General features: G+C 42.5%; 1 protein-coding gene across 2 annotated transcripts; it reads left to right on the top strand.

The window, feature by feature from the left end:
• The first annotated feature begins 853 nt into the window (after positions 1 to 853).
• nat16l (N-acetyltransferase 16, like) lies at positions 854 to 21,776 on the top strand. 2 transcript variants are annotated; one of them, XM_014207188.3, is made up of 5 exons: positions 854 to 948; positions 6,499 to 6,697; positions 6,871 to 6,980; positions 7,145 to 7,268; positions 20,697 to 21,776. In XM_014207188.3, exons 2-5 carry the CDS (start codon positions 6,509 to 6,511, stop codon positions 21,276 to 21,278), a joined length of 1,005 nt encoding a protein of 334 aa, XP_014062663.2. In that variant the 5' UTR covers positions 854 to 948; positions 6,499 to 6,508; the 3' UTR covers positions 21,279 to 21,776. The 2 variants fall into 2 exon arrangements, with proteins under 2 accessions (XP_014062663.2, XP_045577803.2); XM_045721847.2 differs by lacking the exon at positions 854 to 948 and adding an exon at positions 2,873 to 2,936.
• The last annotated feature ends 4,766 nt before the right edge of the window (positions 21,777 to 26,542 follow it).

Below are 26,542 nucleotides of genomic sequence, written 5' to 3'. Positions count from 1 at the left end.
ATGATACTGTCTCCTAATAGCCTGGTTAATATTCATTACATTTAACTTGTAAATAAATTCAATTTTCATTTTGATAAAAAAACCATTTAGCTTTTGTGATTCTTTTTGTTGTTGTTGAGTGGGTATTGAGTTCAGGACCATGGATAGTGCTACGTCATTTGAAGCTGTGTTGCTGGATATGTATGACACGATCCCCATCCAGAACTAACCATATCGGGTTAGTAGAGACCCTACTAAGTATTTTTCACCTCACTTTAGCTGAGACAGGTAGAAAAGTTATCTCTTACAAGCCAATATGTATCCCATGTACAGTCTATAACTGTAAGGGCTGTCGGGAGAGAGAGTGGACCAAGGCGCAGCGGAGTTAGTGTTCATCATGATTTTAATTAGATCAAAAGAGAACACTACACAAAAATAAGAAAACTGACAGCCAATCAGTCCTGTCAGGTGCAAAACACTCAACAGAAACATAAAATAACTAAACTAGACAGAACGTAGAAATACATACAAAACACAAACCCTCTGCCACGTCCTGACCAAAACTAATACAATTACTCCCTCTGCTGGTCAGGACGTGACAATAACAGTGTTTTGCATTGGAGGCTATAGAGGGGATAGAGTGAAAAGCCAGCAGCAGGCCGTGTGACATAATCCCCCTCAAAAACTAACCATATTTGGTTAGTAGAGACTCTACTGAATATTTTCCACCCCACATTATCTGAGACAAATTGCCTTTTATTGTTGGGACAATAAAAGTGGCCATTGATGAAAATTAAACATCTTTTGAACGATTTAACGATATTGCGGGCTTTTATTTGAAATGCGGGCTTTTATTTTGAAGGTTTCTCATTACGATATAAATATGACGTTGTTTTTGGTGCTGCTAGCAGAATTCTTGTAAACTCACGGAACTGACGGATTTCCAGGCGACTCAAAGCAAGTCACGGGGTATGAAACGTTGTTCAGTCTCTGTATATAGATTCTTTACACATAAAGTTAATATTTTTTTATCATATTATTTTTCGGATAAAGTTGCAATGAGAAAACGAATGCTATTGTGATAATGTTCAGTGTTTGCAAGTCTAGCCCTATGTTTAACAACTTCTTATTGGAACATTGCAACAACAATTGGGGTGCATTGATAACGGATCCCTATATAGCCTAAAATTGATTAGTTTTCGATATTGGCTGACATAGCCTTGCGTGTATTGTCCTGTGTTGAATGTCTAACTACACCTGTCTGTCTGTCTGTCTCTCTGTCTGTCTGTCTGTCTGTCTGTCTGGCTGCTGTCTGCGATTACAAGCCTACAATAAATTAGCAAACCCTTGGCTTGTTGAGGATGGTGATGTTGCAATGTAACAGCTAGGACACTGAATGGCTTTAGAACCGACGTGGGACACTGATCAGTGTTAGGGAAGCTACTCTGAAAATACAGTTTACCAAGTTAGCAATTACTTCACACTGGAAGAAGTTAAACTACACTAAATCTACCTATAAGAAAAATACTGTTGACTTACATTTACATTTAAGTCATTTAGCAGACGCTTTTATCCAGAGCGACTTACAAAATTGTGCATTCACCTTATGATATCCAACTTAACTATGACTTAACTTAAGTTACTTTGAAAAAGTAGTTCACTACATTGTAATTTAGCCTATTAACTATTAAACACAAAAACGATGTTTCAAGTGAGAAATAGGCCAGTGTGAAGCTGAAAAAGAAAGGAAATGATTGCCTAATTCACCAATACTTTGTTTTATTACATTTTTTTTTTTTTATTCACTACTGAAAACACTTCCTAGATTTTAATTTAGTTCAACTACCACCAACCCCCTGGGCACAGGTTTACATGTGGTTGAGTTGTCAACTAATGTGAATTCAACATGAAAGCAACAACAAAAAAATCACTATGCCACTGGATTTAGGCTAAAAGTTGGGTGTAAAAAGACGAAATGCCCTTATGTTGATAACTTTTTGCAAATCGAATACGTTTTCTACGTTGATTCAACGTCATCACATATTTTTTGGGGGGTTGAAATGATGTGGAAACAATGTTGATTCAACCAGTTTTTGCCCAGTGGGAAGCTACTGCAAAATGTTGTTAAATTACCAGTTGAACTATATGTAGTTCACTACTCCTCAACACTTTCACTGACACATAAGCATAAAGTCAGAAATCGACAAGCATACAGATGCCGGAAATACGTTTATTTAACTAGATCATAACAAGCGGCAATACTTAACATTCTCATTTCATTTTTTTTTTACTTTAAATTAATGATATATAGCAGTGGTCACCAACCTTTTCTGAGTCAAGATCACTTTCTGAGTCAAAATGCAAGCCGAGATCTATTGCTCAGATTTTTTTGTAAATGACTTAAAAAATGTAAGCCTATGCAACATTACCCTAAAAACAGTACTGTAGCAGTGATGTTTGTGCAGTAGACTATAGGCCCAATATATTATCACCGCATATTGGCTTTGCTTGAATTGCCCTGCCAATGCATTGTTGTTCAGACCATTTTTCTATTCATTATTCAAATTGGATTAAATATGTTTTTATCTCACTCATCCTACACACAATACCCATAACGACAAAGTGAAAACATGTTTTTAGACATTTTTACAAATTTATTGAAAATGAAAAACAGAAACATCTAATTTACATAAGTTTTCACACCTCTGAGTCAATACATGTTAGAATCACTGTTGGCAGGAATTACAGCTATGAGTCTTTCTGTGTAAGTTTCTAAGACCTTTGCACATCTGGATTGTACAATATTTGCCCATTATTCTTTTCAAAATTCTTCAAGCTCTGTCAAATTGATTGTTGATCATTGCTCGACAACCATTTTCATGTCTTGTCATAGATTTTCAAGAAGATTTAAGTCAAAACTGTAACTCGGCCACTCAGGAACATTCACTGTCTTCTTGGTAAGCAACTCCAGTGTAGATTTGGCCTTGTGTTTTAGGTTATTGTCCTGCTGAAAGGTGAATTCAGCTCCCAGTGTCTGGTGGAAAGCAGACTGAACTGAGTTTTCCTCTAGGATTTTGCCTGTGCTTAGCTCTATTCCATTACATTTTTATCTTGAAAAAATCCCCATCTCTTAACGATAACAAGCATACCCATAACATGATGCAGCCACCACTATGCTTGAAAATATGGAGAGTGGTACTTAGTAATGTGTTGTATTGGATTTGCACCAAACATAATGCTTTCTATTCAGGACCATAAGTTAATTGCTTGGCCACATTTTTTTTTTTGCATTATAACTTTAGTGCCTTGTTGCAAACAGGATGCATTTTTAGGAATATTTGAATTCTGTACAAGCTTCCTTCTTTTCACTCTGTCAATTAGGTTGATATTATTGTGGCGTAATTACAATGTTGTTGATCCATCCTCAGTTTTCTCCTATCACAGCAAATAAACTGTAAGTGTTTTAAAGGCATCATTGGCCTCATGGTGAAATCCCTGAGCGGTTTCCTTCCTCTCCGGCAACTGAATTAGGAAGGACAGCTGTATCATTGTAGAGACTGGGTGTTTTGATAAACCATCCAAAGAGTAATTAATTACTTCACCATGGTCAAAGGGATATTCAATGTCTTCAGTTGTTTTACCAATATACCAATAGGTGCCCTTCTTTGCGAGGCATTGGCAAACCTCCTTGGTCTTTGTGGTTGAATCTGTGTTTAAAATTCACTCCTCGATTGAGGGACCTTACAGATAATTGCATGTGTGGGGTACAGAGATGAGGTAGTCATTCAAAAATCATGTTAAACACTAATTTTGCACACAGTGAGTCCATGTGTCCATGTCCATGAGTCCGCTGTGTGACTTGTTAAGCAAATTTTTACTCTAGAACTTATTTAGGGGTATTATGTGTAGGCCAGTGACAAAAACATCTACATTTCGTCCATTTTAAATTGAGGCTGTAACACAACAAAATGTGGAAAAAGTAATGGGGTGTGAATACTTTGTTGATTGCTAGGCATACCAACACGATTATTTCTTGATACATTTGAAATGAGGTCTAGTTGTGGCCGTAACTAGACTAGATTATGAATGACTCTTGGCGGAATGCATTGTTTGACTGCCGTGAGGATGATAATTAGCCTGACGACACACAAAATGATTCCGCTGCTCTGTTATTCGCTACATACTTCTCATTGTGGAGAAGAAACTAACATCCGTGGGCGTTGGCCAGAGCAAGGAGTATGGGTAGCCAGGCAAGATGATAAGCACAGTCATTCGCGAACTGCAACCCCAAAACAATTCGTTCTCGAGTTTGAGTTTGTTGAGCAGAGGCTGTGTAATGTATGTTTTGGTTCTACAAAACATTCAATAATCAATTAATTGCAGTCATTCTTGCACCATGCGATCAATTATCAGTTCTAAACATGTGTTTTTCTTCTATCTTCATGATCTATTTTCCTGCTCGCATATGACAGACAGTTGGTGGTCGGAGCACGTCTCTGGAGCCAGAGGAGGGTGCATTAATCCTGCTGAAGGACTCATTGCGGCCAGCACTAACAGGCCAAAATAACGACTAAAATGAACGAGTCACTAGCAGGTCAAAAGCGTTGTTCAAAAAGAATGAATCGTTTGCGAACTGCACACCTCTACCGTCTTCCAGCTGATGGCAAAACTCAAGTGGCACCGCATTATTTCTGCCTCGTGCACAAATTAAATCAAATCAAATGTATTTATATAGCCCTTCTTACATCAGCTGATATATCAAAGTGCTGTACAGAAACCCAGCCTAAAACCCCAAACAGCAAGCAATGCAGGTGTAGAAGCATGGTGGCTAGGAAAAACTCCCTAGAAAGGCCAAAACCTAGGAAGAAACCTAGAGAGGAACCAGGCTATGAGGGGTGGCCAGTCTTCTTCTGGCTGTGCCAGGTGGAGATTATAACAGAACATGGCCAAGATGTTCAAATATTCATAAATGACCAGCATGGTCAAATAATAATAGTCACAGTAGTTGTCGAGGGTGCAACAGGTCAGCACCTCAGGAGTACATGTCAGTTGGCTTTTCATAGCCGATCATTGAGACTATCTCTACCGCTCCTGCTGTCTCTAGAGAGTTGAAAACGGCAGGTCTGGGACAGGTAGCACGTCCGGTGAACAGGTCAGGGTTCCATAGCCGCAGGCAGAACAGTTTAAACTGGAGCAGCAGCACGGCCAGGTGTACTGGGGACAGCAAGGAGTCATCATGCCAGGTAGTCCTGAGGCATGGTCCTAGGGCTCAGGTCCTTCGAGAGAGAGAAAGAAAGAAAGAGAGAGTATACTTAAATTCACACAGGACACCGAATAAGACAGGAGAAATACTCCAGATATAACAGACTGACCCTAGCCCTCCGACACATAAACTACTGCAGCATAAATACTGGAGGCTGAGACAGGAGGGGTCAGGAGACACTGTGGCCCCATCCGATGATACCCCCGGACAGGGCCAAACAGGCAGGATATAACCCCACCCACTTTGCCAAAGCACAGCCCCCACACCAATAGAGGGATACCTTCAACCACCAACTTACCATCCTGAGACAAGACCGAGTATAGCCCACAAAGATCTCCGCCACGGCACAACCGAAGGGGGGGGCGCCAACCCACACAGGAAGACCACGTCAGCGACTCAACCCACTCAAGTGACGCACCCCTCCTCGGGACGGCAAGGAAGAGCACCAGTAAGCCAGTGACTCAGCCCCTGTAATAGGGTTAGAGGCAGAGAATCCCAGTGGAGAGAGGGGAACAGGCCAGGCAGAGACAGCAAGGGCTGTAATGTTGTTACTCCTATGAACAGAGAGTGAAATATTCCTCGATATTAAAAAAGACCCCTGCCACTAATAATAACAACGCAAGCCTATCGATACAGTTTCCTACTCATTCATTACAGCTGCAGTGCTGGCTGTAGCGCAAGTGGAATTAGGAAGAGCTTGCCTTTTATTGCTCATAAAAGTGTTGAATAAAAAGTGTTGACAGTGCTGAGCTGGATGTTAAACATGAACTCACTCATAAAAACAGCAGCTCTTTGCTGTATTCATTGATAGTCTCTCTCTAGTCATGGTTTTAAACGTTTTGAAATCTCACAATATCAACTTTGCTGTACCTTTCTTTTACACCTGCTGCGTTACTGCAGACACGGTAATCTGAGCCATCCGATTGGCCAGCAGTAGGCCTGTAGTGCAGTTGAGTTGCTCGCTGGACCCTCCGGGGGAAAAAATGGGAACACTTGGCCTATCCAGTGCGCAGGGCAGCTGAATCGGCTGCACTTACCACCAACACCCCCTAAAAACAACAACAACAACAACAAAAAAGCAAAAACAAATAAAAACAAATGCAAGGCTTCATTTTTTATTTTTTTACAGAAATGTTTGCCGATTGACTAGGAATGCCTTGGAGATCAACCAGTCGATCACGATTGACCAGTTGGTGACCACTGATATATTGCCAATAATTCTTTACTCCATTCTTTGTAAACAACAACTTTTACAGGACAGAAACCATGGCAGGTAGCTGTGTTGGGGAGAGCGACGGCCTGACATTCTGGGTGGCTGAACAAAAGGACTACGATGACGTCATGTCCATTTCTGTTCAAATCTACGGAGGGAACGACTACCTGCCTCATCGATATGCCAGTTGGATGACTGAGCCTGACAGAGTGGTTATACTGGGACGCAGAGACGGCAAATTGGTCAGTGTGCAGTGCTCTCGCTCTCTCTCACTCTCTCTCTCTACTTCCATCCATCCGTATTTCTTCCTTCTTTATCTCTCCCTCCATCCCTCCCTCTCTACCATCCATCCCTCCCTCCCTCTGCCTCCTCCATCCATCCCTAAATCCATCGTCATCCCTCCCCTCTCCCCCAGGTGGCACTGGAGTCTGGTCTAATCGTTGACGAGGGGTGCACAGTGGTGGTGGAGGGGTTGAGGGTGTGCCCCAGCGAGAGGGGTCGCGGCGTGGCTGGGGTTATCCAGAGGTTCGCTGATCTTTTTTAGGATTTATTTGTTTATTGATTTTTTTTTTTACACACAACAGCAAAAAAGAACAGCAACAAACATAGTAAACACCAAATAACGTCACATACACAGCTCAAGTCCATTGTAAATTATATTCAAATGTACGGAATGTATACATATACAGATTTGCTGACCAGTACATCCAGCAGCTGTATCCCAGCGTCAGGACCAAGAGACAAACCAAAGCTGACGACCCTTCAGCTTGGCCCACACAGACATTATCCAAGTTCACAGAGCTAGGGAGACGGGTGAGTTATAATTCATACTATACTAATATATACTATACTTCTGTATAATTTACTATACTATACAAACCTTCAACTTTTTTATCTGAGTGGTGTAGAAAACTGTTTGAAGGGTTTTGTTTACCGTAACCCTCAACCACAACCCTAACCCATACCCTCAACCACAACCCAACACAGGGACCCAACCCAATACACCCCAAGACCTCTCTGAGGTGGTGACTATGGAGAAAGGAGTAAAGGTGGAGAAAGTTGTGATGATCGGACAAAACAAAGGGAAAACCAAACAGTTTCCCTTCTGAACCCTCCCCAATACTAACCTCTCCACCTACCTCCTACCCACCCCACTCAGTTTGTTTCCCAGAGCCCATTGTGAGACTCCTGCTTACCTTCACCAAGACAATCCACCACAACATCCCCAGCCTGAGATAAACCTGACACGGAACCCAAACCGGATGTGCGCATGCACCATCGTGCGCCATTGTGCATACATTTATTTTGTCCCCCTACACCAAACGCGATCACGACATGCAGGTTAAAATATCAAAACAAACTCTGAACCAATGACATTAATTTGGGGACAGGTCGAAAAGCATTAAACATGTATGGCAATTTAGCTACTTAGCTTGCACTTGCTAGCTAATTTGTCCTGGGATATAAACATTGAGTTGTTATTTTACCTGAAATGCACAAGGTCCTCTACTCCGACATTTAACCCACACATAAAACGGTCAACCGAATCGTTTCTAGTCATTTCTCCTCCTTCCAGGCTTTTTCATCTTTGAACTTATATGGTGATTGGCATCTTAACTTTCATAGTATTACCACGACGACCGGCAACACAGTTCGTCTTCTATAAACCAATGAGGAGATGGGAGAGGCAGAACTTGCAGCGCGATCTGCGTCAGAAATAGAACTGATTTCTATTTTAGCCCTTGGCAACACAGACGCTCGTTGACGCAATAATTGAATAACATAGATTTCGACATTTATTTTGCAACGTTCGCGTCGCGAGTGCGAGCGGTGTGGTCAGGGTATAAGACTTACTCATACGTGTTCATAGCATGTTTTTCTTGAACAGAAGTCAGTTTCACAATCTCTAACATGATATGCGTAGCCTGTAGGTACACAACACTCCTTGTGTAAAAGTGCATACATTCATGTTACGGCAAAATGTCCGTTATACTTATTTTATGACATAGGAGGATAAGAAGAGAAATATTACATTATATTTGAAGTTATAACAACATGTCATGAGTCCTTCAGTTTAATACAGTGTTTATAAAACGTGTTTACATGTAATTTGCGCTATTGGTGCCATTTTCTCTTTGTGACAAAGAGTAGGAATAAAAAGTCCCTGACTTCTCTCCCTTGCAATCTCTTAGTACTCAAATCCTGATTGTTCGTTTATCCAGTAACACATACAGATCATAAGATGGTCTGCTGACTTGCCAAAGGCATCTGTCTTCTATCTCCTGACCTCCTCAGGGCCATTCAGAGTCGTAAAGGGAGATCCGTTTATTGGTCTTGTGATAGGTTGAAAGGGGGCGCTGTCAATAACAGAACTGTTATTAACAGAACTCGTGGGCTCTCGTTACAAACTATGTAACACAAGGGTTACATAGTTTAATAACACAACAAAAATACTTGAATTCAGCCACAGAACAGATTACTTGATCCCCCTAACCCAGTGGTCACCAACCTTTTCTGAGTCAAGATCAAATCGCAGATTTCCCACTCCGGAAAAAAAACGATGACTTAAAAAATGTAACATTAACCAAATGAAAACAGTTCTGTAGGAATGAGGTTTGTGAAGTAGGCCTAATACATTATCACAGCATATTGGCTATATGACAATATTGTTATTCTCAGACCATATTATATTTCAAAACTCGAGTTTTGATAACAAAATAGATCAGTTTGAATAACACTTGCAAGGCATAGCTGGGAAAAAATTTGAATAATTTGTTAATCATTTGCTTTTTAATTTTACTGGACTGATGATACCTGCATCTGATGGTCATGTTGCTTTCAAGATAACTGGGAACTTGGTTAGAGTTTACGAGTTGAATAACCGTTCAAAACGATTTTTCCCAGTCTAATCCAGTTCCCAGTTGTCTTGAATGCACTGAAGTCGGAAGTCAAAGATTTCTGACTTCCGAGTTCCCAGTTTTTTTTAACACGGCATTAGTTTCATGGGAGGGAGGGAGAGAGCAGCAGAGAGGTCCACCTCTCACGGTCTCTACTCTCTCCTTCCTTTCCTCCGGTGAGACTGACCAGAGAGAGAGGACACAGTCTTCCACCTGATGGCGAAACTCGAGTCGCACACGACGGGCTGCAAATAATAATAAAAATGCAGGGCTATCGATACACATGGCTACTCATTCATTGCAGCTGCAACGCAAGTGGACGTAGAAAGAAGCGCGTTTTATGTTTTGTAGTAGTGTTGAATAAAAACTTACCGCCCCATGTTCCCCCACCCTCTCCAGACTGAATTTCCATATACACATGCAGACCGAGGAGGAAGTTGCAATAGGCCCGTGCAACCCAAGTTTTGATATCAGCACAAACAGAAACCCTCTTAAACCTAATCCTATAGCTTCATGTCCACATCCTGATTCAAACCTTACCCTAACCTCAACCACAACCCAAACCCTATCTTCTTCATGTCCACATCCTGGTTCAACCCTAACCCTAATGTTAGCAATTTATGTTATTCTTGAATAACACAAACTCCAAAGCAAATCAGGGGGAGACAAATAGATTTATTCAGAGAGGACAAATCAAGGTGTTATGCTGGGAGGTAGATGTTCAGATGTTCAGTGTCCCCTGTCCTCAGCTTTTCCCCACCGAACAAAGGAACAGGATGCCATTTATAACCCCCCACCCTAGCCTGGGCTTGACCAATCAGAAGTCCTTGCAGGACAACTGAGCCAATAATCAAATAACAAGAATCCTGCCCCCGGCTCAATGTACAGAACATAGCACACATAGCTCTGAGTTCAAGACTGACATCCCAGAGATCCTAAACAGATGTTGAACTGAAAACCAAAAATTCCTCTCGTCCTCTGCCTTGTGTATTTATCTTCAAAATATTCTTATATTTCCCCCCTAGACCATTTAAAAAGTACATCTAGATAAAATGTATTTTTAGAAAACATAGAAAACATGAAAAAATAGACAGAATAAAAAACATTAGCAGTAAACATAAAATCATTGACGTTAAAACACAAAGGGCATATTGTACTTGCCGTTGCAATAAGAAATAGATTTCACACAAAGTTGTAGAAGACAGGTATGAACAGTTGTGATACCACAGCTGAGAGGTGCATGGTTCACTACAGCACCGAGGATAGTTACCACAGGCACGTTGACCACAATCATGAGGCTTGGTGTGATGATGAAGACCCTTATGATCCCCACCACATTCCTGTGAACACCGCTGACACCCATCTCCAAAAGGACACGGTTGATGAATCTTATGATATCCCCTATCACGTAACCGTCGGATTTTAGCAGCCAAACATCGGGCAATAGCACACTTGATAATCTGGATGAGGATAAGAGAAATAACCACAACTCCCACTATTAGAAATATCATGCTCACCTAAAAACTTCCCCATGTACCAAATGTGGAAGACAACCACATGACTAAGCCTAAATCATCTGGAATTGTAATCATGGTATTTTAGCGCCCTCAGTCCTGATCTTTTGGATTAGGTTAGTTATTTCCTCAGAATTATCAGGAATGTAAGTACAGCATTCAACACCAATAACGGCACATGTAACCCCTTGTGCGGACAGAAGATAGCCCAGGGCCAAACGATTTTGCATCACCACAGTCCGAATGGCAACCATCTCAGCTGTAATTAACGCAAGACTCTCAACTGTACTATTAGCTAGGATTTCCAAAGAGCTAGCCATATTTAATAACTTCCCGTGCTATTTCAGAAATACCATAAGATGGAAAAGCAATCGCAAAGAATCTCTCCGTTTCCTGAATCACACGTTTATGACGGTGTGAAAAAGGAGAATTCGCTGAATGTCTTACATGCAGTACAACATATCCCAAATAACATGACCCTTGCCACAACTTTGGTAACCAGGAATAGGCATAGGATCCACAGATAAAGTAAGTCCCATTAGGAGCTATCATACCATTATTGATGATATTACCCAAGGTATTGGCATAAAAAGTAGTCATAGTGCCATTACTGAGCCTTAGTACTGTCACAGGCAGATAGGTAGATCTGTTGTCTGATCACACTTACTCTGTCTTACTTTGACGAAGGCGTCCTGAGAGAGTGACCTATTAAAACATATCCCCCCAACAGGGGCATGTGTAATAACTAGGTAAGGTGGTCGAGGATTAGTGTCATTGGTAATCTCAAATGAAGGAAGGTACTGCAGAACTAGGTACTCTCGCATGTTGATACTCGACATTCTCACCCAAATTAGTACAAACAATCGCCTTATACCAATCAACATCTCGCCATATACCCAACGTTTCACTCTGGTTAAAAGGAATAACCCTTAATGGAATACCTGCCCTTGATGTGAATGGAGCATACGTACAAACCCAACAACTACTTTGATTGACTACTGTGGCATAGTGTAGAGAGAGAGCTAGAAACGTATTGACGCCCGAGTGTCCCTCATCCTGCTGATGCATCTCTGTGTTAGAAATGGAAACATCCTGTATTAGGAGAAAACTCACAAGAAAAATGATTTCAAACATCTTTCACTTGTCTGCAAGACGATAATATTTAATCGTCCTATTGTCCCGGTAATCATTCACAAAGTCTTTTAAAAGTGACCAGCGCTTCCACACGGGTATCAGTCCCACATAGATAACTATTAAAAATGATGTTCTGACAGTCTGCCGGTAATGAGGAATTCTTCTTCCGTTCCACTGGCTGCACTTCACCGGTGATCTTGTATCGTTTCAGGTACAGTCCTTGAATCGAAGGATATTGCTTCAGACTGTAGATTCTCATAACCTGTAACGAAGGAAACAAAAAAGTGAAAGTAACATGTCCTGGTTTTATTAAGAGAAATTGATATTTCACATAGATTTCCCAAAGTAAGCATGTCCCAATTTTCGGGAAAAACGTTGGACATTTCACCTAGATATCCCTAATATGACGACTGCGGTGTACAACATAGAAGCTTATCAGGTTCTGATCATCTTACAATGCTTCTTCACCCGAGATTGGCCCCCGATTGCTAATCAATCAGTTCTTTATTCTCCAGGCTCCGCTTTGTCATCAAAATGGACAACCTTGCAATGAATATGGACAACCTTGCAATGAATGACATGTATCCATCGTGATTTTCCCTGAACTTTTACTGCTGACCTCGTTACGAGCAAAACTTAATAAGGACCTTCCCATTTTGGCCCTAATGTGTCTGTCACGTATTTCTTTACCATCACCCACTGTCCTGGCACTACGTTATGTCCCCCCTCGGGAGTTATTCCCCATTAGACAGTTGTTTATTTTGTATTTATTTTATTTCACCTTTATTTAACCAGGTAGGTTAGTTGAGAACAAGTTCTCATTTACAACTGCGACCTGGCCAAGATAAACAAAAGCAGTTCGACACATACAACAACACAGAGTTACACATGGAATAAACAAGCATACCGCCAATAATACAGTAGAAAAAGTCTAGATACAGTGTGTGCAAATGAGGTAGGATAAGGGAGGTAAGGCAATAAATAGGCCATGGTGGTGAAGTAATTACAATGTGGCAATTACAGCTTTTCTCGATTGTTTACACACATTTTCTGAAAGCATGCCTCATATTCTCAGAACTCTACACACAAAATCAAAAAACACACACACACAATGGGCAAAACCCCTCAATTCTCCAGCAAAATGAAACTTTACATTTAAAACAATGTTATTTCTTATCAAAATGGTATTTTGTTTTCAAATGACACACACAAACCATCATATGAATAGACATAAGAACCAGTTGAACACTGATGTGCTCAATGTAAAACACTATGATGAATGGAAAACACTTCTTCTCCATTCATCATAATGACTTAGGCCTTGTTTTGGTTCAGTGTTGCCATTACTACAGACAGTACATACATAAGTGTGTTGTAAAATATTTGAGAATATTGTTTTTAATACTCAGAACACACAAATACACGGTAACAAATATATATTATTTTTCCCACAAAAACAATGTACACAGTGTACATCCCATTCCCAACCAATACAAGTTGCACATACAGTGGTCTACATACAAAACAGAAGAATGTAATGTATACAGTTACAGTAAAAAAAAAAAAAAAAAAAAAAAATATGCTGCATCCTCTCTTCTGTTGCGGTCTGGCCACAGCACCTCATCCACATCACAAGCAATGTTTTCCCTGGCCAAGCAGCGGGGGAAATATCGCCTAGCATGGTGATTCCAGCCATGAAAAGCATCAGCTGCTATATCTCCACATGCGTCTTCCATAGCTTGGAGAAGAGGTATACGCGTTTGTGGATTTCGGTCATACACTTTCCATCTCCAGGCAGAAAAAAATTCCTCAATAGGATTGAGGAATGGAGAATATGGAGGGAGGTAAACAACTAAAAAGCGTGGGTGGGCAGTGAACCAGTTACGAACCAGAGCAGCCCTGTGGAAACTTACCTTGTCCCAAATGACAACGTACCTGAGCTGCTCTGGGCCATCTACCTGATCTGGTGGAATGAGTGTGTTGTGTAGGGTGTCCAGGAATGTGATCAGATGGGCGGTGTTGTAGGGGCCAAGGGTAGCATGGTGATGGATGACGCCGTGGTGGGTAATCGCTGCACACATTGTGATGTTCCCTCCGCGCTGTTCAGGGACTTGAACAATGGCACGCTGGCCGATGATATTCCTTCCCCTCTTTCGTCTTTTTGTGAGGTTGAATCCAACCTCATCAATGAAGATGAACTGTTGCTCCACTGCAGCCACCTCTAGCTCAAGGACTCTCTGAAACACACATGACAATATCAGAAATAGACATGGAGTGGTCACTATTGTGAAGCACGATCATTATGATTACAATACTGAAATATGTATAATTTATACAGTGTTGAGAGTATGCATCAATTGTGGGATTGTATAGGACTCACTTGCACATAGTTATATCGCAATTCTTTGACTCTTTCTGAATTGCGTTGAAATGGCACCCTGTAGACCTGCTTCATCCTGAGATTATTTCTGCGCAAGACACGGTCCAGTGTTGATAAGCTTACCCTATCAATATTTTGAAATATATCATTGTTTTCTATTATTTTTCTTTGTATTTGCCGTAATGTTATGGCGTTATTTTCTAGGACCATGTTCATGATTTCAGTTTCCTGTTCAGGAGACAGAACACGTTCCCGACCACCTTGTGTTGGTAATCTTTCAGTTCTGCCAAACAAATAGTAAAATACTGTAAATACAAAGTAGGAATACATTTCCCAAATACTTGAAACATACTTTATTTTTACAGTCCTACAGAACAGTCTACAGGCAATACTGTACTACTGTACTCATTGAGTACTGTATTGATATGCAGTACTGCAATTTTCTAGTGAGAGTAGATTTCTTACCTATTCTCATTTCGGAATGTCCGGATGATGGATGCTACAGTGTACCTGCTCAAATTTGGCTGTACTCTTTGCCCAGCCTCCCTCATTGTTAGACCATGGTTGACCACATGATCAACCAAAGTGGCTCGGATCTCATCAGAGATTACGGTCCTTGGCCTTCCTCGTCCTTGTCCTCCCCGTCCTCCTCCTCTTACTCTCACTCCTCTGGCTCTGCCTCTGTTTCCAATGTTGGCATCCATTGCTCCAAAACAGAAGAGCTCACCTGTTGCCCTTTTATGCTAAGGCTCTGATTGCTAATTGTAAAACTGTGTGACAGGTGTTTGCCCATGTGATGAGTCAGTGTGCATATTTGAATGGCAGTGTGTTCATTGTGAAAACAAGAGATTTTCTGCATGAAAATTGTGCCAAATGCAAAGAATTGTGTGTAGTGTTTAGAAAAAAGTGTGTTTTAGAACTGCAATTTGAGTATAAAGCAGGAATTGTGCTTGTAGTTTAGCAGAATTGGTTCAGGGGGTTGGTGCATGAGTTACATGTTGTGGTCATTGTGTCTCAAGTACCAGTATTTGTGTGTAAACAATTGAGAAAAACTGTAAACAATGGAATGGTAGATGTGCAGAAGATGAATGTGCAAGTAGAGATACTGTGGTGCAAAGGAGCAAGATAAATAAATAAATGCAGTATGGGGATGAGGTAGTTGGATGGGCTATATTACAGATGAGCTATGTACAGGTGCAGTGATCTGTGATCTATGAGTTGTATGCAATAGGTAAGCATTGTGTCACTCATAAAGTGAACATCTGCTATTCTCAAATCTAACGTGCCTTGTATTATCACATTGTTCATTGTAGTAACTACCTATGCCCAGCCTGCCTCACACCTCCCCCCACAATGCTTGAACCGTCTGTGTATAAGATAAACTCAGGGTTTTCCAACGAATGACTCTATAAACCCATCAGAGAGCTGATCCAAAATGACTCACAACAGTCGTGTTCAAGTAATGTGGTATCTGGAGGAAGCATCAGAGTAGCTGGATTACATGGTGTCTTATCAACTATACCCATGTCCCATAGTTCTTTACTCACTACTTTAGTAGCGTCCATAGCTTCCTTGCTAATGGGATATTGTTTTGTGCAAGGTGGGGCAACACCTGTCAAGCACACTGATTCGATATCCAAAGTTCCACACTCATTTTTCTTCATAGTCCAAATAGCATGGTTCTGAACTGTAGATTCCTGCATCAATCTTCATTGGACCAATAGAAATTGATAATGGTTTGGTCTGTTTCATATCTGTCTCACTGGCTGTGTGTTTCGGATCGTTGTCATGCTGGAAGACCCAGCCACGACCCACCTTCAATGCTCTTACTGAGGGAAGGAGGTTGTTGGCCAAGATTTCGCGATACATGGCCCCATCCATCCTCCCCTCAATACGGTGCAGTCGTCTTGTCCCCTTTGCAGAAAAGAATGATGTTTCCACCTCCATGCTTCACGGTTGGGATGGTGTTCTTGGGGTTGTACTCATCCTTCTTCTTCCTCCAAACACGGCGAGTGGAGTTTAGACCAAAAAGCTCTATTTTTGTCTCATCAGACCACATGACCTTCTCCCATTCCTCCTCTGGATCATCCAGATGGTCATTGGCAAACTTCTGACGGGCCTGGACATGTGCTGGCTTGAGCAGGGGGACCTTGCGTGCGCTGCAGGATTTTAATCCATGACGGCGTTGTGTGTTACTAATGGTTTTCTTTGAGACTATGGTCCCAGCTCTCTTCAGGTCATTGACCAGGTCCTGCCGTGTAGTTCTGGGCTGATCCCTCACCTTCCTCATGATCATTGATGCCCCACGAGGTGAGATCTTGCATGGAGCCCCAGACCGAGGGTGATTGACCGTCATCCTGAACTTCTTCCATTTTCTAATAATTGCGCCAACAGTTGTTGCCTTCTCACCAAGCTGCTTGCCTATTGTCCTGTAGCCCATCCCAGCCTTGTGCAGGTCTACAATTTTATCCCTGATGTCCTTACACAGCTCTCTGGTCTTGGCCATTGTGGAGAGGTTGGAGTCTGTTTGATTGAGTGTGTGGACAGGTGTCTTTTATACAGGTAACGAGTTCAAACAGGTGCAGTTAATACAGGTAATGAGTGGAGAACAGGAGGGCTTCTTAAAGAAAAACTAACAGGTCTGTGAGAGCCGGAATTCTTACTGGTTGGTAGGTGATCAAATACTTATGTCATGCAATAAAATGCAAATTAATTACTTAAAAATCATACAATGTGATTTTCTGGATTTTTGTTTTAGATTCTGTCTCTCACAGTTGAAGTGTACCTATGATAACAATTACAGACCTCTACATGCTTTGTAAGTAGGAAAACCTGCCAAATCGGCAGTGTATCAAGTACTTGTTCTCCCCACTGTATGTTTTGCATAAGATATGGGAAATACAGTGGCTTCAGCACCCTTATCTACAAAAAAATCTACTGCAAAGTTGCAAAGTACACCATCGTGTTCATATATATTCCATCCTATTTCATATACCAGCTGAGATGGGACATAAGAAGGAGTCTATTAGTTTACCTCCACAGCATCTAGCAAACTGTGCTGCTGAGCCAGAGAGAGCTTCTTACATTTCTGCACAAGTATTGTGTTATTGGGGCTGTTGTCTTGATTCCATTTTCCCTAAGACGGACCCTTCTTCTCCTGGCCACTTCTCATAAAATCACATTTTCTTTTCCGACATTCTCATTGCCAGTGACCAAAAATCCCGCAACAATGACATACACCAGCTTTCTCTTTTACTGAACGAATAATGTTGTTGGTTTCACTCGGAACCTGCACAACTCTGATAACCACGTCTCGTGGATGCTTAAAAGTTTTCGACCATTCATCCAACTGTTTTGGAGATGCTGATTCATGTGTGATTACTGTCTCTAGAAGTTTGTCTTTACTTCCTTTTACAGCCTGTGTCCTGGTTGGCCTAAGACATCGTTTGTCACTGCTGTCAGAATCTGTTGACTCAAAGACAGGCAGTGCTGACCAGTTGCTTGAAACCTGATCTGCCTTGCCCAATTCAGTGCGAGAATAGATAGAGGGGACAGAGGTCACGTCGGACTTTTTCCACCCGTGTCTCCTGCTCTACTTTGAAATGGCTAGACAGTGAATTTAAAATCTCTTTCATGCTCAAGAGAAAGAGTTGTTACACCCTTTTCCAGAGTGGTTTTCTCAATTAACAATAACATTACATTAACTTCAAAAGTTGTATAATATATATCTCTATTTTTATATATTTATTTAACCCATGTGGGTCCCCTTTTGAGGACCCAAACCTCTTCTAGAACACAAATTGTTTCTGTAGGGCCTGGCTACCCATAACCTATGTTCACTCAAACCTTGTTGAATGCTTACAAGGCTTACATTTACCACATGTGTAAAAATTGCTACTTCACTAGCAACTCACTTCTGTACAACAAGAAGGTTTCACAAAAACAGAGGCCTCAAACCTTTTATAGAGTAAGACCTCAAACCTTTTAATAGTAAGGCCTCAAACCTTTTAATAGAGTAAGGCCTCAAACCTTTTAATAGAGTACGGCCTCAAACCTTTTAATAGAGTAAACAAAGGACTAAACTCAGATACATATTACTTATTGCATGCACTATTTTAACCTGATTTTGTTCTTTTAAAATGATATTGGTCTAGACTCAACCAGCATCTCTGCCATCAATCAGGAGATTAAGAGTTGACTCCCCAAAGTGGGTTGCACACTGTCTTTTCTCTTTCCTCTGGATCAACACACAGTTGATACGTTTTTCTTGTTGTTGTTCAGACCAATTCATCCGGGTCACGGCACCAAGTGTTAGCAATTTATGTTGTTCTTCAATAACACAAACTCCAAAGCAAATCAGGGGGAGAAAAATAGGTTTATTCAGAGAGGACAAATCAAGATGTTGCTGGGGTTGACCAATCAGAAGTCCTTGCAGGACAATTGAGCCAATGACCAAATATCAAGCATCCTGCCTCTGACTCAATTTACAGAATGTAGCACACATAGCTCTGAGTTCAAGACTGACATCCCACAGATCCTAAACCGATGTTAAACTGAAAACCAACTCCTATTGATCGTTAATCCTAGTCCTCTCATTCTCTGCGTTGTGCATTTATCTTCAAAATATTCTTATACTAACATTAACCACAACCCTAACCTTAGTGTCCACCTTCTGGCTCAACCCTAACCCTAGTGTCCACCTTCTGGCTCAACCCTAACCCTAGTGTCCACCTTCTGGCTCAACCCTAACCCTAGTGTCCACCTTCTGGCTCAACCCTAACCCTAGTGTCCACCTTCTGGCTCAACCCTAACCCTAGTGTCCACCTTCTGGCTCAACCCTAACCCTAGTGTCCACCTTCTGGCTCAACCCTAACCCTAGTGTCCACCTTCTGGCTCAACCCTAACCCTAGTGTCCACCTTCTGGCTCAACCCTAACCCTAGTGTCCACCTTCTGGCTCAAGCCTAACCCTAGTGTCCACCTTCTGGCACAACCCTAACCCTAGTGTCCACCTTCTGGCTCAACCCTAACCCTAGTGTCCACCTTCTGGCACAACCCTAACCCTAGTGTCCACCTTCTGGCACAACCCTAACCCTAGTGTCCACCTTCTGGCTCAACCCTAACCCTAGTGTCCACCTTCTGGCACAACCCTAACCTTAGTGACATTAATTAATCGACGAAATGCACCTTTGGGATAATAATCTTCTAGCAACCTTCTGCTGAGTTCACCCAGTCAAAAAATGTGTACATTACACAGTGTGTACATTGCCTTACATAATCTCAAAGTGGATTCACAGTACTTCTCTGAATTGTATTTGAATACCTGCTGCTCCTCCTTCTGTGCAGACAATATTATTCTATTGATAAAAGTGGTTGAAATAGTCAGTACTTCTGTAAATTGTATTTCTCTGAATTCTTTTAGAATTTTTACTTCTGTGTCAAAGCCTTTTGAAAGGCAAATGTGCAGACGGTCTGTCTGCATTTCCTATTTCTTCCTAGAAACCAGCCCAAATGTCATACCTGGAAACACAGTGGTTAAAAGTCTGTCTCAGCGTGTGGCTGTGTGGTGCTCTATACAACTGCCTTTCAAAGAACACCTGACTAATGGAAGAAACAGCATGTGTCTCTGTCCTAAATGGCACCCTATCCCCTATATAGTGCACTACTTTTGACCTAGGCCCATAGGGCTCCAGTGCACTACAGTGCGAATAGGGTGCCATTTGGGATGTAGCCTGTGACATGGGTACTGGTGTGGTGAATACAATACGAAACAGTGCTGTGTACTAATGGAAACACTTAGACTGGTTTATTGCAGCAGTAGTCCCATTGAGGGCCGCGGACCACATGGAGACAGGTTATATCTAATGAGTCAAAGTGTGCGTCCCAAATGGAACCTGTTCCATATAGTGCTCTACTTTTGACCTCAGGCCTATGGGCCAATAAAGTTGAATGGATGATTTATTCATTGAGTTTCTGAGGGAGCTTGTTTGGGATAGGCTGTGCTTCTATTGCTAAGAGACTTGCACGCACACACAGATACACACACACACACACACACAAACTATTGCTGCACCTTTCACAAGGTGACAAACACCACAATGGACTCGTAATTCAGGTATCAAACCACCCCTCTTTTTCTTCTTTTTACATCTACCTCCGCTTCATCCCCCTCGTCTATAGTGCTGTGCACTGTTTTCACCCACTCTTTTTCTTTCTCTCTCTTAATTTCTCTCTCCCACTCCCTCATTATCTCCCTCCCCCCCTCTCTCTCCACCCCATCCCCTCTCAATCTCCCTCTGTCTCTCTCTCTCTCTCTAGGCTGCTCTCTCATTCATCGGGGAGGCCGACAGTTTCGAGGGTTTCATCTCACACCTGAGGAACAAACTACATTCCACCACAGGAAGTGAGCCAGGTGTGTCCGTCCCTCAAATGGTTCTGATAGAGGATGAGCAACAACTGAAGAACATCCTCCTTGATCCTGAACTCCCCTCCAGGGTTCAACTTCCTGGTGGTGCCATTATCCAAGACTGGCAGCCCTTACAACCAATCAAAGGAAACCTTGAGATCTTAGCAAGGCGAAACCTCACCTGGTTGGCCGACAAGCCGGAAAGACCTGCCTTCCTCAGCTTTTACACTCCGCCTTATCCAATCCCGTACAAGGGAGGATCGCTGAGATTCAATATCGATATGTTTGGAACTGATCTAGTTTCAGCAAAGAGGGCACTTGCCGGCCATTTTGAGAAAGTGAGTGAGAGGAGGGAGGTGAAGGGGAGGGTGATGGTTCATGTGTATCTGAATAAGTCGCTATGGGAGGGGTTGAGGGAGTTCTGTGAGGGATACACAGGGGTGAGGAGGTGTAGAGAGTACTGGGAACAACTGTTTCTGGAGAGAGGGATGTGAGGAGATGTGGAGAGGATGAGAAAGAGAGGGAGAGAAAGATGGAGGGAGAGAGATAGATGAACAGAGGATAGCAAAAGAGAGGACAGTGAGAAAGTGCGCACACGAGACTTAGAGAAGGGTTTTCCACATTATCTTGCTTAGATTATTTGAATCAGCTGTGTAGTGCTAGGGACAAGACTAAACATACCCCCCTAAACATACCATGTAATCAATATACATAATATATCATACAGTATGTAACATACTTTTTATATTGATTTAATTGATTGATTGGCACAAAGCCAGCACTTTAGAAGTTAATATGATTTTTAAAAAACGATTGGGATGATGCAAGAATTTATAATGGGGCATTACAGGAATAAATGTTTTCTTATTTAATCATTATACATTTTTGTAAAGACAAGTCTACCAAATCACTGTGATTCATCATGACTATGAAATGCAAATCAGTATCAATAAGAATAAATGAATAGAATGTCACTGATCATTCTCTTTCTCTCTCTGTCTCTCTCTCATTACTGTATCCATTTATAACTGTGTGTGTGTGTGTGTTTTTGTGCTTGCGTGTGCGTGTGTCAGCTGCAATGAAAGGGCCATGGAAAACATGAATAAAAGCACTTCTATGTGTCCCAGTTGCTGTCTAATCGATACAGTATGTCTGTTATTCAGTACTGTAGGTAAAAGTTGATTCAGATAATTGAACTCAATGAACTGAATGAAGACTACCGTACAGTGGCTCTCACAAAACATGGTTACTGACTCACTACATCTCACAGAGAAAAGAGCTGGATATTGGGGCTCCAGTAAACTCAATGATCTTTCTCTGTAAGACAATGAATGCATGGTTACTGACTCTTCATTATCTTATAATACAATTGTATCCAGTGGCTTTAGTTTATGATACATTATCAGCCAGTAACTTCTGTAGCATATCAATATGTGTGAAATCATAATTGACGTCACACCAGACCAGACAAGCATTTCGCTACACTCGCAATAACATCTGCTAAGCATGTGTATGTGACTGTAAGGCTCTGGGTGTAGTGGGTGCGAAGTCAGGCGCAGGAAGCAGAGAGTACCGGGTAGTGCTTTAATAGGCTCACAAAACAAATGCCCCAAACACTGGGGACTGAAACAGTCCGGAGAAAAGCCCACGACCGAACACATGAAAAACTGAAGCGTGCACAGTAGCCACACCCAAACAATCCCGCACACAGAGCAGGGGGGCCAACTGGCTAAAATAACCCAACTAATCAGCAAAACAGGTGAGACCAATAAACAGAAAGGGGGAAAGGAATCAGTGGCAGCTAGTAGGCCGGTGACGACGACCGCCGAGTGCCACCCGAACAGGAAGGGAAGCCACCTTCGGTAGGAGTCGTGACTGTGACCAATAACATTTGATTTGATTTGAGATGTACTGTACAGTACCTGTATATCTTAATGGCAGTTGTTATCTGACAGTTACCAATGAAACAGGATGGTGTATAGTATAGTAAAGTAAAGTATATATTGTAGTTAAAAGGAAGGTCCTTGGTTGGAGGACAGAGCTTTCAGCGTTTAGGTGTCTGTCTGTTCAATCAGAAACACACTCCATTCCCTCCTTCTCAACCAGGGTAAAACGTGTGTGTTTGTGTGTGTGTGTGTGTGTGTGTGTGTGTGTGTGTGTGTGTGTGTTGAGTGCTTGTTCCTGAATACTAAAACACTTTACATATGTATTTACCGAATTAGAAGGGCTAATTGGATCCCAAAGAGAATTAAAGAACATTACTATCCAAAATAGCTCTGTGAGTAACATAGCGTTCATACATTTAGTTACATTGTTGTTCAATTAGGCGCAACCTAGGCAGTGTAGCTCTCAACGGGCTGTGTGGTGTTTTCATGTGGTTTTATTTGGAACAAAATAAAGTACTGGCAGGGGTAACATAAACAGTAGCAAAGGATAAAACAGAATAAAGTATATAAGGAAAGGAGGAACAATAATATTAGACTTACCTCTTCAATTATACCTGGTGTATTGTAAAAGCCTTGCTAAGGCAATATAGGAAAGGATAGAGCTTTATCATTTCTAATACATGTCTACAGAATAAGCTTGGTGTGTCAGATCCTCTACCTGCACGTCTTAACTTATGACTATCGCTATCAAACTCTCACAGACAATACTGATATGGTTCGACACAGGCAGCCCAATTCGGATCTTTTTTTCGTTCGTTGGTCTTTTGACCGTCAGATCAGCTCTGAGAAAGATCTGATTTGAAAAGATCTGATGTGATTGGTCAAAAGACTAATTAGTGGAAAAAAGATCAGAATTGGGCTGCCTGTGTAAACACAGCAATAGATTCCATCCTCACATCCTCGATCACTGTCTGGTTAGGGAATACGTCTGCCCGGTCCAAGGGCAAACTGCAAAGGATTGTCCGGTCTGCTGAGAGGGTTATCAGCTACCACCTGCCCTCCGTTTAGGTCCTGGACAGCTCTAGGGAAAGGTCAATGTGCAGGAAAGATCATTGCTGTTCCATTCTACCCTGGTCTCTTCCAAAGACTCCCCGCTGGCAAAATTGTTCAGGTCAATCACGACCAAACCCCCAGCTCTTTTGTTGTTGCTGACGTTGAGGGAGTGGTTGTTTACCTGGCACCACGCCGTCAGAGTGTCTACCTCCTTGTCGGCCTTTTCATCATTGTTGGCAATCAGGCCTACTACTGTTGTGTCGTCAGCAAACTTGATGATGGAGTTGGTACTGTGTGATGCCACGCAGTCATGGGTATACAGAGAGTACAAGAGGGGACTGAGGACGCACCATTGTGGGGCCCCCGTGTTGAGAATCAGTGTCGAGGAGGTAACGTTGCCTACCTTAACCGCCTGGGGGCAGCCCATCAGGATGTCCAAGACCTAAGTTCAGTCCCAGGGCTGTGAGCTTTGCAGTGAGCTTCAAGGACACTGTGGTATTGAAGGCCGAGCTGTAGTCGATGAACAGCATCCTCACATGTGCATTCCTTTTGTCCAGGTGGGTGAGGGCAGTGTGCAGTGCAATGGCGATTGCATAGTCCGTGGATTTGTCAGCGTGGGTGGGCGAGGTGATGATGGTCTTTTTTATTTTATTTCGTGAATATTCGAAACATACAATATACTTGCAGTGAAGCCGCTCAACAACTACATCCTACCAGTCATCCAACAGATTCCCATTCAGAGCGACACACAGAAGCATCCAGGTCAATGACCTGCTCAATGGCACGTTGACCGATCTACCACCAGGCCAAAAAACATGAACCCAAAGCCTCCAAGATCCCCCCCACAGCTCCCCAATAGCTGTCCCTCAACCATTCGAGACCCCTCCCACAGCCCCCACCCAAGAAGAAAAATAAAAAATACAATTAATTCCATTCCCCCCCGAGAACCCCCCAATGCACCAACAACCAAGAGAATGAACTAAAGAGAAAAAAGGAAAAGACAGAAGAAAACAGCAAACAACAACGCAAGAAAATAATAAAACAAAATAATACATTTAAAACAAAGGACATCAAGGACAACTAAAATCATAACAGCAATGCCTACTGTATATGTTTGTGTGCATGTCTGGCACTATTACATGTATGTGTGTGTTCTTGTATGTGTTTATTTGAATGAGAGTGTGTGTATATGTGTACATATCACCTGCACGGCATCAGCCTCAGGCAAACCGGCATTAGTTGTAAAAACACTGCCCCTCAGTGTCATTCAAATGTACTTTTTATTATGTTTTATTTAGACTTTAAAAAAAAAACTTGTATCTTTCTATCTCCCACACAGCAACTCCACACCCGCTTGTCTCCAATTCCGCCTACCAAGGTGATATGGTCTTTGACTAGCCTCTCGAAGCAGTTCATGATGACGGAGGTGAGTGCTACGGGACGGTTGTCAGTTCAGTTGCTTTGCACTTCTTGGGCACAGGGATGACAGTGGACACCTTGAAGCAGGTGGGGATAGCGGCCTGAGCTAGAGATGCCGTCTGACTCGGCAGCCTTGCGAGGGTTGACACGTTTGAATGACTTACTGAAGTACATAGCCCTCGTTTTCCTCGGGGGCTCTCGGCAGCTCAGAGTCGTCGTTGTCCTCGAAGCGTGAGGAGAAAGTGTTAAGCTCGTCCGGTAGGATGTCTGCGACGTGGACGGCTTTCTTTTTTGCAATCCGTGATCGTTAGGAGACCCTGCCACGTACGCCTCGTGTCTGAACCGTTGAATTGCTCCTCTACTTTTTTCCCTGTACTTGTGTTCCGCCATCTTTATCGATCTGCGCACGTCGTAATTGTACTGTTTAACCATACTATTGTCCCCAGGTCACCTTGCCGTGTTTATAAGTAGCAGTTTCCCTACAAGGCTGCTATCAATCCATGGGTTTTGATCTGGGTCTGTTTTGAAAGACACTATCAGTATCACATCATCTATTCTGATTGGTCGGACCAACGGTGTACAGACCTGACCCCCGGAGCTTCCCTCTTGAGTCTTTGTTTGTAGACAGGGATCAGCAAATTGTCATCATGGTCATTTACTGAAAGGAGGGTGGGAGACGGCCTTATACCCGTGTCTAAAAGGCGTGTAGCAGTGGTCAAGCGTAGAATTTCCACGAGTAGGAAGCCTGCATTGTTTAATAGGGGCTCGGAGCGAGGCCTCATCTTATGTATGACATACACACACATATTTATTGTCTGTCTGTGTATTCTGTTTATTGTGGCAGCACCATTTCACAGAGTCAAATTCTTGCACATTCAAATGTATTTGGTGAATTTAGGTGATTCTGATTATTTTCTTCCCTCCCCCCATCTGTTTTTATGAATGGACTGCAGTCCCCACCTCTAGTGGGCAGTAGAGTCAGTCAGTAAAGCTGTCAGGGTGGTATTGGTGTGTGTGTGTGTGTGTGTGTGTGTGTGTGTGTGTGTGTGTGTGTGTGTGTGTGTGTGTGTGTGTGCGTGTGTGTGCGTGTGTGCGTGCGTGCGTCTGTGTGTGTGCGTCTGTGTGTGTGCGTGTGTGTGTGTGTGTGTGTGTGTGTGTGTGTGTGTGTGCGTGTGTGCGTGCGTGCGTCTGTGTGTGTGCGTCTGTGTGTGTGCGTGTGCGTGTGTGCGTGCGTGTGTGTGTGTGTGTGTGCGTGTGTGCGTGCGTGCGTCTGTGTGTGTGCGCGTCTGTGTGTGTGCGTGTGTGTGCGTGCATGCGTGTGTGTGTGTGCGCGTGTGTGTGTGTGTGTGAGTGCATGCTTGTGTGTGTGTGCGTGTGCATGCGTGTGCGTGTGTGCGTGC

This window comes from Salmo salar, chromosome 07, assembly GCF_965601325.2.
Source record: "Salmo salar chromosome 07, fSalSal1, whole genome shotgun sequence".
Classification (NCBI taxonomy): Eukaryota; Metazoa; Chordata; class Actinopteri; order Salmoniformes; family Salmonidae; genus Salmo; species Salmo salar.
The sequence above is the reverse complement of the archived record's forward strand: the minus strand, read 5'-3'. Positions and strand labels throughout refer to the sequence as shown.